The sequence below is a fragment of the Dromaius novaehollandiae genome, chromosome 2 (genome assembly GCF_036370855.1).
Source record: "Dromaius novaehollandiae isolate bDroNov1 chromosome 2, bDroNov1.hap1, whole genome shotgun sequence".
NCBI classification, from domain to species: Eukaryota; Metazoa; Chordata; class Aves; order Casuariiformes; family Dromaiidae; genus Dromaius; species Dromaius novaehollandiae.
Window position 1 is genome coordinate 111820898 of NC_088099.1, and position 15014 is coordinate 111835911.

The 15014-nt window shown below is 41.2% G+C and overlaps 1 protein-coding gene across 2 annotated transcripts in view; it reads right to left on the bottom strand.

The window, feature by feature from the left end:
* LOC112987308 (cadherin-7) overlaps positions 1–11000 on the bottom strand; it is an 81167-nt gene extending 70167 nt beyond the window's left edge. Inside the window, exons 1-2 of one of the 2 annotated variants that reach the window (XM_026107136.2) lie at positions 10488–10998; positions 1146–1541 (exon numbers count right to left, since the gene is read on the bottom strand). In XM_026107136.2, coding sequence (XP_025962921.2) covers positions 1146–1355 — 210 coding nt within the window. In that variant the 5' untranslated portion in view covers positions 1356–1541; positions 10488–10998. Of the gene's footprint in view, positions 1–1145; positions 1542–10487 lie in introns of both variants that reach the window. The other variant, XM_026107138.2, reaches the window with a different exon arrangement.
* Between the last annotated feature and the right edge of the window lie 4014 nt (positions 11001–15014).

Genomic DNA, 15014 nt, shown 5'->3' on the forward strand with positions numbered 1-15014 from the left:
CTTGATTAAGATTATTCAGTTGGCATGATCAAGTTTTAAGCACCTAATAGCATAAACACGAGCATCAAGGTTTTCGTCTCAGTGGGATGGACCGCATAAGCCAAAATTCACTGCACTCTTGAATCTTTGAAGCAGTGGATTTCAGATTCCTTCATCTCCTCATCTGTAAGCATGCCATCTTGCCAAAAGCTGCCCCTCCTTCATTTTCTATACATTTGCAATATTTTAATGAGAAACTGTTTTTGTTGATTCTGCTATTACACAGAAAAATGGGGTTTTCTTTCAATAAGATGATTACAGATAAATGTTACATAGAAACACAAGAGGGTTTTGTTTTTGTTTTTTTTTTTTTTTTTTGCTTCAGAATTACTGAAGGAAGCGCATTACTCACCAACACAACACAACAAATGAGCTAAGGGCTGGATTCACAGCTGTGTGCCGCGTGCTCCATGTGTGGCAACGGGTGCTGCGAATGAGCCATCGGGGATGCCCTGATGCCAGAGCTTGCTCCGTACTGGCCCGCTGCCCAGTGCCGAGGGTAGGTAAAGCCACAGGGCTGCACTAAGCGTGGAGGGCAGTGAGGCCCCCAAGGTGCCGATCTGCCAGCCAGGCAATGTTAAAGCACAGCAGCAACGCAGGCATGCCCTCTTTTTCACTTGTCACACCCCCAGATGCCTGATTTTTTCTCTCTTGACTTCAGCCGTATTGATCTTTAGAGAGCAAACAACAAAATACAGAGCTTCTATGTTCTAGGACTGGCTTTTAGTTCTTATAAAGAACTGTTCATCATTATATTTCTCTACTGCTCCATAATAAAAGACATCTAATACTAATAAGAAAATATTTCATTTGTACCAGTAGTGGTAAAATACTGCCATTATTGTACTCCTTTAAAGAAGCACAGCTAAAATATAATGCTCTAAAAAAGAATTGCAAGGGGAATCAGGAATGTAGTGTGTTGCTGCTTTGAAGTGCTAAACATTTTTCCTTTTCAAAATATGTATATTTTCTTTTTCAAAATTTTCTTTTGTCCCATCCTGGCTTACTTCAACCACACTGACAGAATCGCAAGTTGCAGGTTACACCAGATAAACACATCAAAAAGCAAGCATCTGCACCTTCCAAAGTTTGGTTAAATCCCCTACCTTTCCTACATAGAGTGGGTCTGTACCCATGTATTCTTCCAGCACAAAGAATTGGTTCCACACCCAGCTCCGTTTGGTTCTTGTCTTCCCTGATTGAAAGTAGGGCTTTGACCTGGATCTCGAGAGCTCTGCTTGATTCATCCCAGAAAGACACAGGAAAAGAGCTATTATCTGCAAAAAATGGCAGAATTCCACTTTGCCCAACTTCATCTTTTTTTTTCCTGTGTAAGAAAAAAAAACCTTGACACGAGCAGGCACAATTCCAGTTGTCTCAGTAGCTCTAGCCTCTGGCAGGTTGTCAGCTGGGAGTCCAGAGATAATAATTTGTGGAGTGGTCGATTGGAAGAGGTCACCACTGCTGAATAGCCTTCACCAAAGAAATGGTGTAATAGGTACCTATTAGGGAAAAAGACAAGAATTGTTGTCAGGACTTAAAAAAAAAAATGCAAATTCTTTGCAGCTTTTACATAATACATCAAAAACTTTTATTTAGGACTTTTCTCACCATCATTACAGATATCAACAGAGCTGAGTTTATACAATAACTTTCTGAGAGCTTAGGCTGGATTCCTTGTATCTTACTACCGCTGCTGATAGATCTGCATTTATAGTTATAAAGATACACAGAGTTTTCTCGTGACTATTCTCTCACAACAGTTTCCCAGGACAAATACTGAATTTTATTCTCTTTAAAATTATCAAAACAAATGTAGTTATTTTACATTTATTTGCTTTAATTTTTCCTTCTCTGTCTGCTACAGTCCATTTTACTTGCTGTTACCATGACATAATCCCAAATCAGCTACAGGCAGGAAGTTATACTAATCGAAAGGACGTATGTTAGTTCAACTCTCTTCCATATAACTGAAAAGTTAAAAAAAGGAGTATAAGATGAATCAGAACAATTTGATTGACTCTTAGTCACAGCACACCAGATGTTATGATTTGTTCTGATCTGAATGTGACCAGCTAAAAAGCCATCAGAGTCTCCCTACTCATTTTTTCTACATTACTAAAGCAAATGTCAGGCACAATAGGAAGCACGTTGGACTAGCATGTATATATACATATATGTTCAGAAAGGTCAGAAAACAACTTGATTTTATGTTTTCAATGAAATCTTGATTTGATCATCAATGACTTGTCAGCAATAACACAGACAAGTTTTATCTTACTGCCCATCTTCTCTGTTTCCATTTCAAAATCGTGGTCATTTAGGAACTGGTAGATTTCACCGGTAGAAGGACAATCATTTATCACAAAAAAGCCTCAAATTGCATTTAAATCAGTCTGTTTTCTGCCTTTTACGGTTATGAACCTTCTCTGACCAAGTAAAAACATATATTTGACACTTATAATGTTTTAAAAAGTGCAAGTTCTATGAGTCAGAACTAAATGGAGTCTTGCATTTCAGGGGAATTACTTGCATTAACCCTAAGTAAGCAATGTTCTCTCTGTAATAGGCATCCTCCCTGTGTGACTGAGCAATGAGGCAGACAAGAAGTATTTAAGAAATGCCAAATACAAGGTGAAAATTAGGATGAAATTAAAATGGATAGCAAAGCATTCATTAATAGTGAGCCATTGCAATTTAGGAAGCCACAGAAATAAGATTTCACCTTTTATATGTTTATCAGTATAAATTGACTAGACATGAAATTGTATACAATTAAAAACATTTAGATTGATTATTATATTCCTACTATTAAAACTGAGTGAAATGCAATTCTGATATCACTTTTCAGTATGTCAGCCTCTTTTAGCAGTAGGACTTCTATGTATCGTGCTGCCAAAGGTACCTAGAGGGCAAAAGCATGAAACAAATAAAAAGCTCTTTTGATTCCAGACTGTATTTAAAGTGTTTTTATAGTAAACCCTTCTGTGGTACTGCCCTGCACCAGAAAGGCTTTGCTTAGAGACTGGTGGGATAAACCACAAACTCACTGAGCATGTTTGCTAATCAGCAGCAATTTGAAAGCTTCCATATGTAAAGCTCTAGTGTCTTGCTCCAGGCAAAATGAAGAGAATAGCCAATGTCTTACCTAAAGATCCTAATTTCTGGAATGTGATGTAACTTCCAATACTGCTACACTTACAAAAGACAATTTTCCCACAGAGACCAAGATTTATTTCGTGTGTGTGTGGGGGGGGGATTAACACAGAGACGTCATCCTTACTAACACAGCATATTTTAAAATGATTAATCCCTACTAGACATAGCTCACTTTTGATCTGGGCCTTTGGATAAATCATGACCAGATGAAGGATAACTATCAGGAGAGATACCAGCAGCATTAAGGAGAATAGCTGTGATTCCTGAGTGCCATTCGCACTTCCTATCTACTTCAGTTCAAATAAGAGATGTGTTGTTTGTGGCAGGGGCTGTTTATACACCCTTTAGTTTCCTCTCAACATCTAGGTTACATCAGGTTAAAGACATCTGATATTGATAAACTCTCAGTTTATTTCAAAGAGGCAGCAGATTGTTATTTAACAGAGATAAAAATACGAAATGGATTTTCTTAAGAAATGTCAGTAAAACATTTACAATATGTTAGAGTCTTTCCACTAACCATTTTGAAATGTCTTATTCTTGCTCTGAACAGACATTTCAAATCTAGAATTGCTATAACCTTTATCTTGAACAGTGTTCTCTTATATCCTTTCTTTTACACCTGCAGGAAAGTATGAAAACTACCATATGGAGTGCCATAGTCCCCAGCCACATGCCACAGCGTGGAACTGAAAAACACACCCAAAATACCAACTGAAAAACAGTCCATATGCTAGACAGCACAATCTGATGAAAAGCAGAATATTCACACCCCCTAGAAAAAAAAGTGTTGTTGTTTACTCTTTCTCAAATACTTTTACCACACAGTCTCCAGAATTCCAATTATTTTTATTCAGCTGTGTGGCAACACTTTCTGCTCTGAGGCACCCTTCCCTCCCTTCCTCCCCTCATCAAGATAAATCTTCCCCACTCCTATTAGAGCCCATTTTTTTAGGGTTTTATTTATAGCCCTTTCAGCTTTCAGCACATTGCCTTTGAGTGTGATACTTCCCAAAGCAAAAGTAAGAGTGTCTGGTGTTCAATAATCTTCACTCTCTTGGAAAAAATATTTATTAAATTGCATTTCATTACCTTTCTTAACCATATAGATATACATATTTATAGGAAACTTTGTAAGTAGATGTGTAGAAAAAAAAAAGTACTATATTTCTGTACATGCATAACTAGCACTTCAACATCACCTGCTCTGTAAAGTCCCTAAGTAACACGTAAGTAACATCACAGCATTCACAGAGCTGAAAAGTAAACTAAAAGGTGTGGAGGGAGTTTCCTTATCATGACATAAATACAAGTTTCAGGCTTTCACTTGCAGCAATGGACCTGACTAATCTTGATAGTGATAGATGTAACGCAGCTCTCTGGTTTAGCTAGGTGTCTTCTCCATCATCTGCTTTTGCAGGCTTGAGTGTAAAATGAAGGCACAACTGACCTGCAACTGTTTTGCACTTTGTATTTAAACCTGCTCTTTTATAAATGGTATCCCTCACTGCACGAATAGGACTCAGAGTGCAAGGAAGCAAGAAATATTTGTGCAAGTAATTGATGTCATTAATTACCCTAGGGCATAAGTGCACCTTTATGTCATGCTCCTGGATCTCTAAAATGCTACCTTTTCCTCCACCACAAACATGGGCTAAAATGCAGTCATGTCTCCCAAAGTCTTGCATATGTAAAAACTAACTTAGGTTTTAAAAATAAAAGCATGTTTAAAATGAATTTGATTGTTAATGTATTTACTGAACTACAGTTTACCTTCCGTATCTAAGTTTACATTTCCAATTTATTTTGCATATAGCCCTGACATTCACAAAGGTGAAGAATACTTACAAAAACAACCGGTGTGTAATTCAAAGTGCATGTTCAGTGGTCCGGACTGTGCAGGTAGTATTTCTTAACTAGAGTGGTAACATGTTCTTCATGTGAACAGCAATAAGAATCCAAAACAATCCATAAAAAAATCTACTCTTTTGTGTTTGTGTGCTTAAATAGCTGGTTGATCTACAAATATCAGACTATGGAATATATACTTCTGAAAAATAATAACCTCCTTACTAGATACATACGGCAAAACTTACACTTTCTTCTGTCTGCTGTACAGAAGTTGAACTATATTTAAGCCATAGTTTAGTATCAGAAGTGTTCTAGTGAACGCTGCTAACCTGAAAAATGTTACTACTCTACTTCACCAAAACAATCTGCATAATAGTGTCAGAAAAACACTATTATACACGTCTCCAAGGGGCAATCCTGATTTGATGAAAACACTCAGATCATGAATAAGATCCTCAGCTTTAATGAATAGTTCCTTTTGCTGCAGGCAATTAAGGGCAATTTACACCCACTGAAATCTCTCTGAATATTTTGCTTCACTCCATAATTTCTAAAACAAAGTATTAAAACTAGTCCTAGATGTTTGTCTCTAGTATTTGTGGATAAAACTTTTGGCTTCACTCTCCTAGATGTCCTTGTTGAAGCCTTCCCTCCCCCCTCCTCCCCCAGAAATTTCCCTATCTTTGTAAGGCCTTCCACAGAGTGCCCTGAGGTCTTCTTTGTATCACCTAACCTTTGCAGCCAAAATGCAAAATCCTACAGACTTCCACTCACACATTTTTACTACTGTCACTGTGCCAGATTAATCTATGAACCATATTATTTCCCTGCCCATCTCTTCAACCTAACACAACCTTTTTCTCCTTCACCCCGTATTGTCCAAATGTCTTTCCAATGTGCAGAATTTTTCAAGAAGAGGGAGTGGAAATCCAAAAACTTTTCCATTGCTAGTCTCCACCATACTGGATTCCACTTCCTTATTTTGAAATCTCACTGACAGCTCCAGGCATTAATTTAAGGTTCAGCTGAAGAATTTTCCACTTCTATTGCCTTCTTCCTTACCTCCCAGGCCCCTCCCATAATTCTCCTCTCTTTAAGTGATTCAGATTTTTGATAACATGGCAAAACTTACTGGTCAAACCAGGATCTCATTGTCTATGAAAGTGCAGCCCAGACAACACCCACTAGTAAATGTTGCTTTAGCTGGATCAATAGTGCCCAGTTATCCCTTAGTTTTCTTGCTCTACTTGAGACTTTTCATAAAGTAGTACCCTCTGTGTTGAGACGTTCTGAGGGTGACCGTCACCCCTGGATCTTGAACCACGCTCCCTTAAACATAGGGCTCAGCCAGTTAGTCCTATGACAGCTGAACTACCCTCACCAAAATATTTATGTTTTGGCATTGAGTTTTACAATGCTGATTGGAAAGGGTACCACTCTCTGTGGAAGAGAAAATTCCCTTCCAGGAACTGCAGGCTCATAGCAATGTTACATATCCTATACGTCACAGAAGCCTCTTACAAGCACAGGAACTCTGTGATCCTAGAGACAAAGGACTTTGAGAAGAGAACATGTCTAGTTATGGTGTAGATTGCGAAGTCTGCTTATCAGTTCTTTGTTTCCAGAAATGGGGGAAAAGGAAAGAAAGAAGGAAAGAAAAAAAAAAAGGAGGATGCCTTAGAGCAAGTGAGATGGGGACCCTTCCATGAAATGAAGCGCTCTGAGCCAAAGCAGTATAATCAAACCTATTAACTCCCTGTGCCAGATGACATTACAACTACAGACCACAACCTCCTGCCGCTAACTGGCCTAAATATTCACACGGGAGATCTGTAAATGGAGTGCACATCCTGCAGTCTGCATCTGGTTATCAAGAGAGAAACTAACACTGCTCGAAACATATGGCACTGCTACACTAAACTAGCTCCAATACCCTCTGACTCAGGTGAAAGGACCTGACAAGACAACAGAAAAACGCTAGGCACACTTCGATGAATGATATAGCTTCACAAAAATGCTAAAAGAAAATCAGGCAACAGTTCTCAGTCTTTTGCAATGCTCTGCAGTTGATCTTAAAACTGTATATGGCTAGAGTGCTAAGTCGTTTGATTTTTTTTCCCCCAAGAAAAATTAACAAAAGAAATCTTTGCTATCATATCCTCCATATGGAAGTTCTTTGTTTCCTTTTCACCTTTTTATGGTGCATTTTATAGATCTAAGTTGCTGGAAAGGATTATGCTAATTTGATCAGTTATTGAAAAGAAATGCAAGCAGTATTTGTATATCTGTGACCAAGCAAGTCAAATATTTAAATTTCATAAGCTTGGTTTCTGTAGCCTCATTTAAGTTGAGGAATTTCACTGAATACCTTGGGGAAGAAATGACTTTGTGGCATTTCCTTGTAGAACCGCTGAATTCCCAGAGGAGGCACTCCTGCGTTACTGCCTATAGTTAAGCCTGGTTTGACAGGCAGGACTAAAGCATACATCAAATATATTCCTCTCCCCAAATCCCGCTAGAATTTAATGATTTTTATTGCCACAAGAAAACAAAAACCAGTAGTAGGATGGAAACATACATGAAAAAATGTGCATGATAAACTAAAGCAAATATCTCAGAAGCAAGCTCTAAGCAAATGGCTCAGAAAAGGCATTCATCGAAGACCCACTGAGCATATCAGACATGCAAGTAATAGCCAAGAAAATGCACAGTAGAAACTTGCTAGACAACCCAGCACTAATGAACTGTCTCCCAAGCAGTATATTCATCTGCAAACCATTTGAAGTTGAAAATATCTAATATTTTTATTGTACATTGGAGTCAATTTGTGTGTTGAATGCCTTTGAGAAAAAGCTGAGCTGGGTTTATAGCAAATTAGGACTTTAACTTAGAGTAGAGCAACCTAAGGTTTTGCATTAACATTAACATTTTCTTGAACTGAGTGTCTGACTGCTGGAGAAACACAGAAAAATAAGGGCACAATGTATACACAAAAAAAGTTATACATGAAAAGGATAGGCAAAAATCTACATGGATCCTGTAACCATTCTGCTCATGAGACAATTCAGAGATAATCTGCAGTTATACAGATGCTTTACAATTACCCTTTTATATGGAAGGGTAAGAGTGCTTTCCTATTAAAACAATAAAAGTAGACTTAAAGAGTTGTGAAGCTGTCAACCGATTGTTAACACAATTCTAATGACCTACAGCAGCATTTAATTACAATAAAACCTCACATTATAAGGGTGAAATGTCCTTTGATTAAAACTGCAATCCTCAACAGCTTTTTGCAAGAAAGTAGTCTGCATTACTGATTTTTTTTTACATTAACTGACACACACTTCTAACATGCAGTGGTATCTGAGATTATTAACTTTGATATTTACCTAATACTCTAGACAGTTTTTTTTCCTCTATTAAGTCCTCAAACCCAAGACATTCCACATATTTAACATTAAAAGTTGTCAGAGTCAGATTTTAGCTCCTTTGCGTTGCTCCCCTTCCTGTGAATTTCATTGTAATTATTTTTTAATCTTACTTAGCCATTCTTCATGTCCCTAAAAAAGAAGCCTGTGTATATTAGATCCCCTGGTAGTTGCAGGCTATGAGAGCTAAAAAAGTCAGAACAATGACTTTAAGCAGGAGGTCACGTTTGGTCCCTAGCTGGGATCTGGGTTTTTTTCCCCCCAAAGACATTAACACTGCAGTCACACTGAACTAGTTCTAATGAGACACACTCATATTACTTATACACAGCCTAATTTCACTTTTGCACCTTTTAAAGCATTACGATATTGCTAAGAGCAAACCAGCATCATGTTTCCTAACTGATCTTTATCTGTTGACCTGTTGTGCTTTCAAAAAGCCATATGCTAGGTAAATTTCATTTACTTACATAACTTTCACGCTATTAACCTAACTTGTCCAGCTGTATAGCTGTTGTGCCCTCCTCACCTGAGCTTATGTAGAGCTATCTTTTTCAGAACCAGAACAGGTGTCTAGCTTTTACAAGTAACAATTCCCCATGAACTTCAAATGATGTAGCAGAGGAACAATTAGTAAATATAATAAAAGCCGAAAAGCAAGGTCACACATCACTGCCAAGCAGAGACTGTCTTAGAAACTAGCATTCATGATAGTTTGGCTCCTTTGTGTATTTGTCCTGGAAAAGGATTTATTTTCTGCAAAGCTTTATGATCACCTACGTTCTAGCTGAAAAATGCCAAGGCAGTATGCCTTGTTAGAGAAACTATGAAGTATATGCTGCCCTTTCAAGTCTCTGCTTTGACTTGGGAAGTTATCTATCAGAACAGAAGATTTTTTTCTTGCAATGGGGAAAGATTAAAGTACCACTGTTTCACTTCCCAGAATCAGAGCAGCTCACTAGCCTCCATCTCCCCTCTCTCCTAAAATCCCTCATTTGGCCAGGGAAGTCATCACTTGCAGAGTTGTCGCTCACCTGAACTCCATCACCTTTTGAAAGCACAGGTATAAGAGCTAAACCTTATATCAAAAAGGTTTCTTTTTTCCTCTCTTTTCCAACTAGGAGCCTGAGGATCCAGGTTATAAACCAGTGCATACAATCCATTATAGGAAAGCAGGACATGCCTGGGTACGGGTATGTGGATAGGCTGGGGTGGGGGGGAGGGAGGGACAGTATCAAACAGCACTGCAGAGCTAACCTTACTAGCTGAATACTAATTGAAGAAATAAGCTCCTATCATTTGCACATTTTCATACTCTAGAACATCCTTGACATAAAAGGAAGAAAGCTCTGGAAAATAACTTACGAAATTTCCTGCCGTCAGTAATCTTTTGCTCTGTAGCATCAGTGCTGTGCTTTGGGATCAAGCGAGAGAGCCACTTTACTGTGGCAGAAAGGACTGAGGAAGACGAGACTTAGTGCTGCCTACGTTTTGCAGGAGTCTCTGGCCCTCCCTTCCCCCACCCCATCTCCCCGCTCGGCTGTGCGACTTATCCAGAGTCAGAGAGATACTACTGTTCGCTTATTTTTTCGGAAGGTGCATACACACGTATGCCAGTAATGCACTTTGCTTCCCACGGCTTCTGTGTCACATCTGGTGCCCGTATTTCCGAGGGCTGCTCCCAGCCGCACGGAGGGGGCTCGCCGGGGGCCGCACGCACAAGCCACCCAGGCTGTTTCCCTCCCCTCCGGTCCCTGCCCCACCGATGGGGAGCACAGGGAAAATCAAACTTCTCACTGCGCCTGGAGCCAAGCCGCCCCCTGCCTCCGCAGAGCCGCATCCCGCTCTCGAAGCGGGAACAGTTTGCAGGGAAGGGGGAGCCGAATCGGACATGTCCCTTCCCTGCAACTACTCCGATCTCCCTCTGCCTACCTGGACGGCCGGGAAAAAGGGCGGGGGGGGGGGGGGGGGGCTGTCAGGAAGGAAAGGAGAGGAGCAGCCGGCTCTTACCTGGTGCCCCTCTCCCTCGGCCGCCCAGCGAAGTGAGTGTTTTAATCCCAAGGGCCGGCAGCGCCTCCTCGGCGAAGTGCTGGCGGGATGCTGTCGGCGGGGGCTGCGGGCGGCGGGGCGCCCGCCTGGCATGGGGGCTGCGCACCTGCCCGCGCACTCGCCCGCACCCGCGGAGGCAGGAGAGCGGCCGCGGCCGCCTATCCAGCCCGTGCTCCAGCCGCCCGCTCCTCCTTCTCCTCTTCCTCCTCCTCCTCCTCCGCGGCGCGGCGCGGCACGACCAGCCGCCGGGCGCACGGAGGGAGAAGTGGGTGTCGGTGCCAAGCCCAGCTCCGACTGGGCGCGGATCGTGGCTGCGGGAGGAGGAGGAGGAAGGAGGGAGGGAGGGAGGGAAAGAGGGAGGCAGGCAGGCAGAGGAGGTGGGGATGCTGCTCTGGGCAGGGGATATCACCGCTCAGCGGCCGGAGCCGGCTGCCAGCTCCATCCGAGGGCACCCAGAGGAGGCACTGGGACTTTTTGTGTCTCTCGAAGACCCAGCGGTGGCTATTGAAGAGGGATCCAGAGAACAAACCGGCCTCCCCGGCCCCTCTCCCCCCGCCTTGCCTCCTCCTCCTCCTCCTTGACAGGATATACAGATGGAGTCCTTTGGATAAAAATCGGGAGCAGGGCTTAAGGGGGTGGGGCGGGAGCCAATCTTTCTCCCGAGGAGGTATTTGCATTTGAAAACACGGAGCTGGAGGAGAGAGTTTAAGATTTTTTTATTATTGTTATCCCCTCTCCTCCCACCCCAGCTTGTCACAGAAGCCGTGATCAGTTGAGCTGCCGAGGCGCGAAGGCGAAGTCGCGAAACTAATCACAACTTGCGGGTCCCGGGCTTAATGGTTTTGCCCTTTCAACCCCCTCAGCCCGCCCTATTTCCACTTGCAAAATCCCCCCTCCTTCCCCGTGCCCTGGCCGGCGGGGTGGAAACTGGGGACCCCGGGGCAGCGAGCGGACCGGGGCCGGGGCGGCGGGGGGCGGCCGGGGCAGGGGGCGGCTCTCGGGGCAATGGCACGGAGCTGTCAACAGCCTGCGCTCAAGCGACCGAAAACAGCGCATCCGAGCCTGCCCGCAGCCTGCCGAGCGCCGCTGCCCTTCCCAGCCGGCCCGCGCTTAAAGGATAAATAAATAAATAAATAAATACAACCAGGTGTTATCGTAGAATAAAGGGTGGAAAGAGGGAACCGTGTCACAGGCGGTGTTTCGGCGCTGGAGCTCTGCGCACCGGTAGGAGGAGGAAGGCGCAGTGTCGCAGCGGTGTTGGTGCCTGCGAGCACACGCGTAAAGCCCCGCAACTCCAAAGCTGCCCGGGGAAACCGCGGTGTGAAATGAGTACCTGCCCTGCTGGGGCTCGGTTCGGCTGGGGACGCAGCCGCGCAAACTTTCTGCCTTGTTTCAGCACTGCTTAAGCCTTTGGGGACTGCAGAATAAAGCAGGTCTACGACTGAAATGTGATCACCAAGAAGGCCGGACACCTCCAGTATAAAGGGCAGAGGTTCCAAGTGTTGGCGGAGCTGCTGAACTGACATTTTCCATGTACAAAAATATTTTTAGCACGTATCATTTTTAGAACAATGGATCAAATCAAGGGCGACTGTAAGAAATGAGTCTTGGCCAGTGTCTTTTGATTTACAGCTTTATTGGAAAAGCGTTCTGACCCTACCATGGACAAACTAATAACACACATTTATAATTAATGTTAATTTCTAATGGATATTATACTATGAAGTGTGGTGTCAACCATAAAAAGAAATTTGAGGATAAAGTCACTTTTTCTTAAAAAATAAAACAGTGCTTCAGATCACTAAGGATATTTTTTCAATTCCTTTAATTTCTGGGTTTGTTTGTAGCCTTTGAAAACAAAAATGCAAACATTCCTGCATGTTTTAATAGATGTAATATGTATATGTTAAGTGTGCCTTGTCTTTTAGCTTCATTTTCAGACGTGTTTTCTAATGTCGCCCTTCCAATCAGAGAGAAACAATTCAGCATCATGGCATTTGTGAAGTGGAGAAGTGGTTTAAAGAGGTAACTAGAAGCAATCTTCATTCTCCACATTATGTAGCATTTGAGTGCATCGTTACAATTTAATAGGATGTATTCAAGGAAGTAAATCCTGAAACATGATTGCACACAGTTGCTTGAGATTGTAATTAAGGATTCTTCTTTCCTTTGTCCTCCTTCCCCCAATCCCTAATTCATCTTTCACAAATTAATCAAAATAAGACTCTTTGCACTGATCTTTAAAGAGCAAGGTCCAAGGACAAATTATTTTTTTGCTCACTAAATAATACAAATACCTCTGCTTTATCTTCTTTCAAATTCATTCGGACATGCAATCAGTACTTGGAAACTTTGTCCTTTCATACTTAATTTAGTAGCTATAAACTCAATGGTGAAAATAGAAAGGGTTAAAAAATAATATTTCATTTTTGGGGAATGGGACAAAGAAAAAAGGAATCTCGAAGGTGGTAACTAGCTTCACAAACTTTACCTAACATGTTCGAGCTTTTTCTTTGCTTTTCAAATTCAAAATAGGGACTAAATAGTTTTACGATCGCCTAAAATCTTTATGAAAAAAGGATTACTTCTCCTTAATTTTGATTCTGATTCTGATATTACTAATGGGGAACTTCAACAGCCAACTATCAACTCATTTAAAAGCTTTTATAGACCTTCACAGAATGTTTCATACTGTTCTTCCCAACTTAACGGGGCACTCTCAAAGATCATGGTGCAAAAATCTAGATTCTCTCAAGCAAAACTTTTTATTAAACCTCATGTCTTTGAAGACATTTGAATGTACTTTTACTGTGTTGAAAATAGACTAGATTTTTTTGTCTGATTATTTTTTTTCAATGCTTACATTGCCACATCAAAATAAAATGTATTAAGCCCTTTCATGGGAGCAAAACTCAGCCCAGTAACTCCAAGCAAAAAGTGTGACTAAGCAGACCAATTTAATTTCACTGCACAGGCTGAATAAAATATCAAGAACCAATTATTCTTAGTTAGTTTTGGCAGTCTACCATTTTTAGTAACACAACCAAATGTATATTTTTTAACACAATTTGTTCTTGACTGTCTTCTTGGCGGGTTTTTGCCAGTGACTCAGTCCATTGCAGTAGATTGGCTGGATGATTTTGGCTGTAATCCATACTTAATACTGCTGTTGTCTTTCTTTCTAACACATTTAGTCATCCTGAGAAGTGTAGGTGTACCATTTCCAGAGAGAAGTCTACAGTTTGTAAAAACAAACAAATTGCTGTGCCCTGGGAACAGCAGTATACACTGGACCATGCTAGGCTGTGTCTTAGTGAGGCCTGTAAAGACTGGCCAAAGGCATCAGAAGGTATGTTGACCATTGCACCTTTCCAGTCCTTTGACTTCTAAAAGTGCGAAGGATGCCTTTTCACAATACATGTTGTGATGCTGCTCTGTATTGCAGATCCCTGGGCAGATCTAAGTCCACAAACCCATTTCACACATGTTCTCAAACACTGCTTAGATAATGATATCTTTGATGGCTGCCGCTTAGGGAGGGAGTTTTGATCTGAGGCAGAAAGCTGAAAAGTTTTATAGTTCTCTTCAGCCCCCTGAGCCACTTACAGACTCCAATGTTAACATTTCTGTCTTTATACTCAACATATGCATTGTGAAAAAAAACCAATGATTGGTAACTGGTAACTAGATGCTGGTAACTCAGTGATTGTGTAAGCAGAAATAACTTCCATTATGCACTCAGCAACAACTTGCAGAGCTCCTTTGATATTAGAATATATTACATTCAAAGGCAGAATGCTAACTTTTCCTTACTTTTCCTGAAGATTAGTGTGAATATTAGGCTTTCACAAGGCAAGTAGGAGAGCTTTCAGTTTAAGATCTCTTCTGAGGGAAAACACTTCTAACCATCACTACTCCCTGTTTTCCCTGTACAAATACTAATAATACAATAAATGACTCTTAGATAAGAACTTTTGCTGTTCAGAGATATTGTTTACAGATACCATTCCCAGGTGCCTGTAATTCTGATGTGCACTTCTGACCTATACCAATGGGTTACATCAACTCTATAACCAAGCACTGGTGTCTTCAATCTTTGTTTATTCCCATTTTTGCAAATAGCAAAGGGAAAACCAAAAAGTCTGTTGAAATTAAGTAAACTTACTGTCTTTAACAAGATACTCAGCCTATTCTCCCAGTGATGACTTAATTCCCTATTTAAACTGTGTTTTTGAGGGAACTATTATGTTTTCTCCATTGCAGAAGTCTTTCCCACCCCTTCTGGAACCAAAGCAATTTTGGGGACATACATAATAGTCCCCCAAAATCAACAGCCTGTTCTTTAGAAGGCATTAGGTGCAATATCCTCCAGATATTTGGCAGCCCCCATAATGCCAGCAAAAGTAATAACAACAGTGATTCAGTTGGTCATATTATTAGTTCCCTTTATGTATCCACAACCACTTAGGAGTAGTACCTTATTAATTC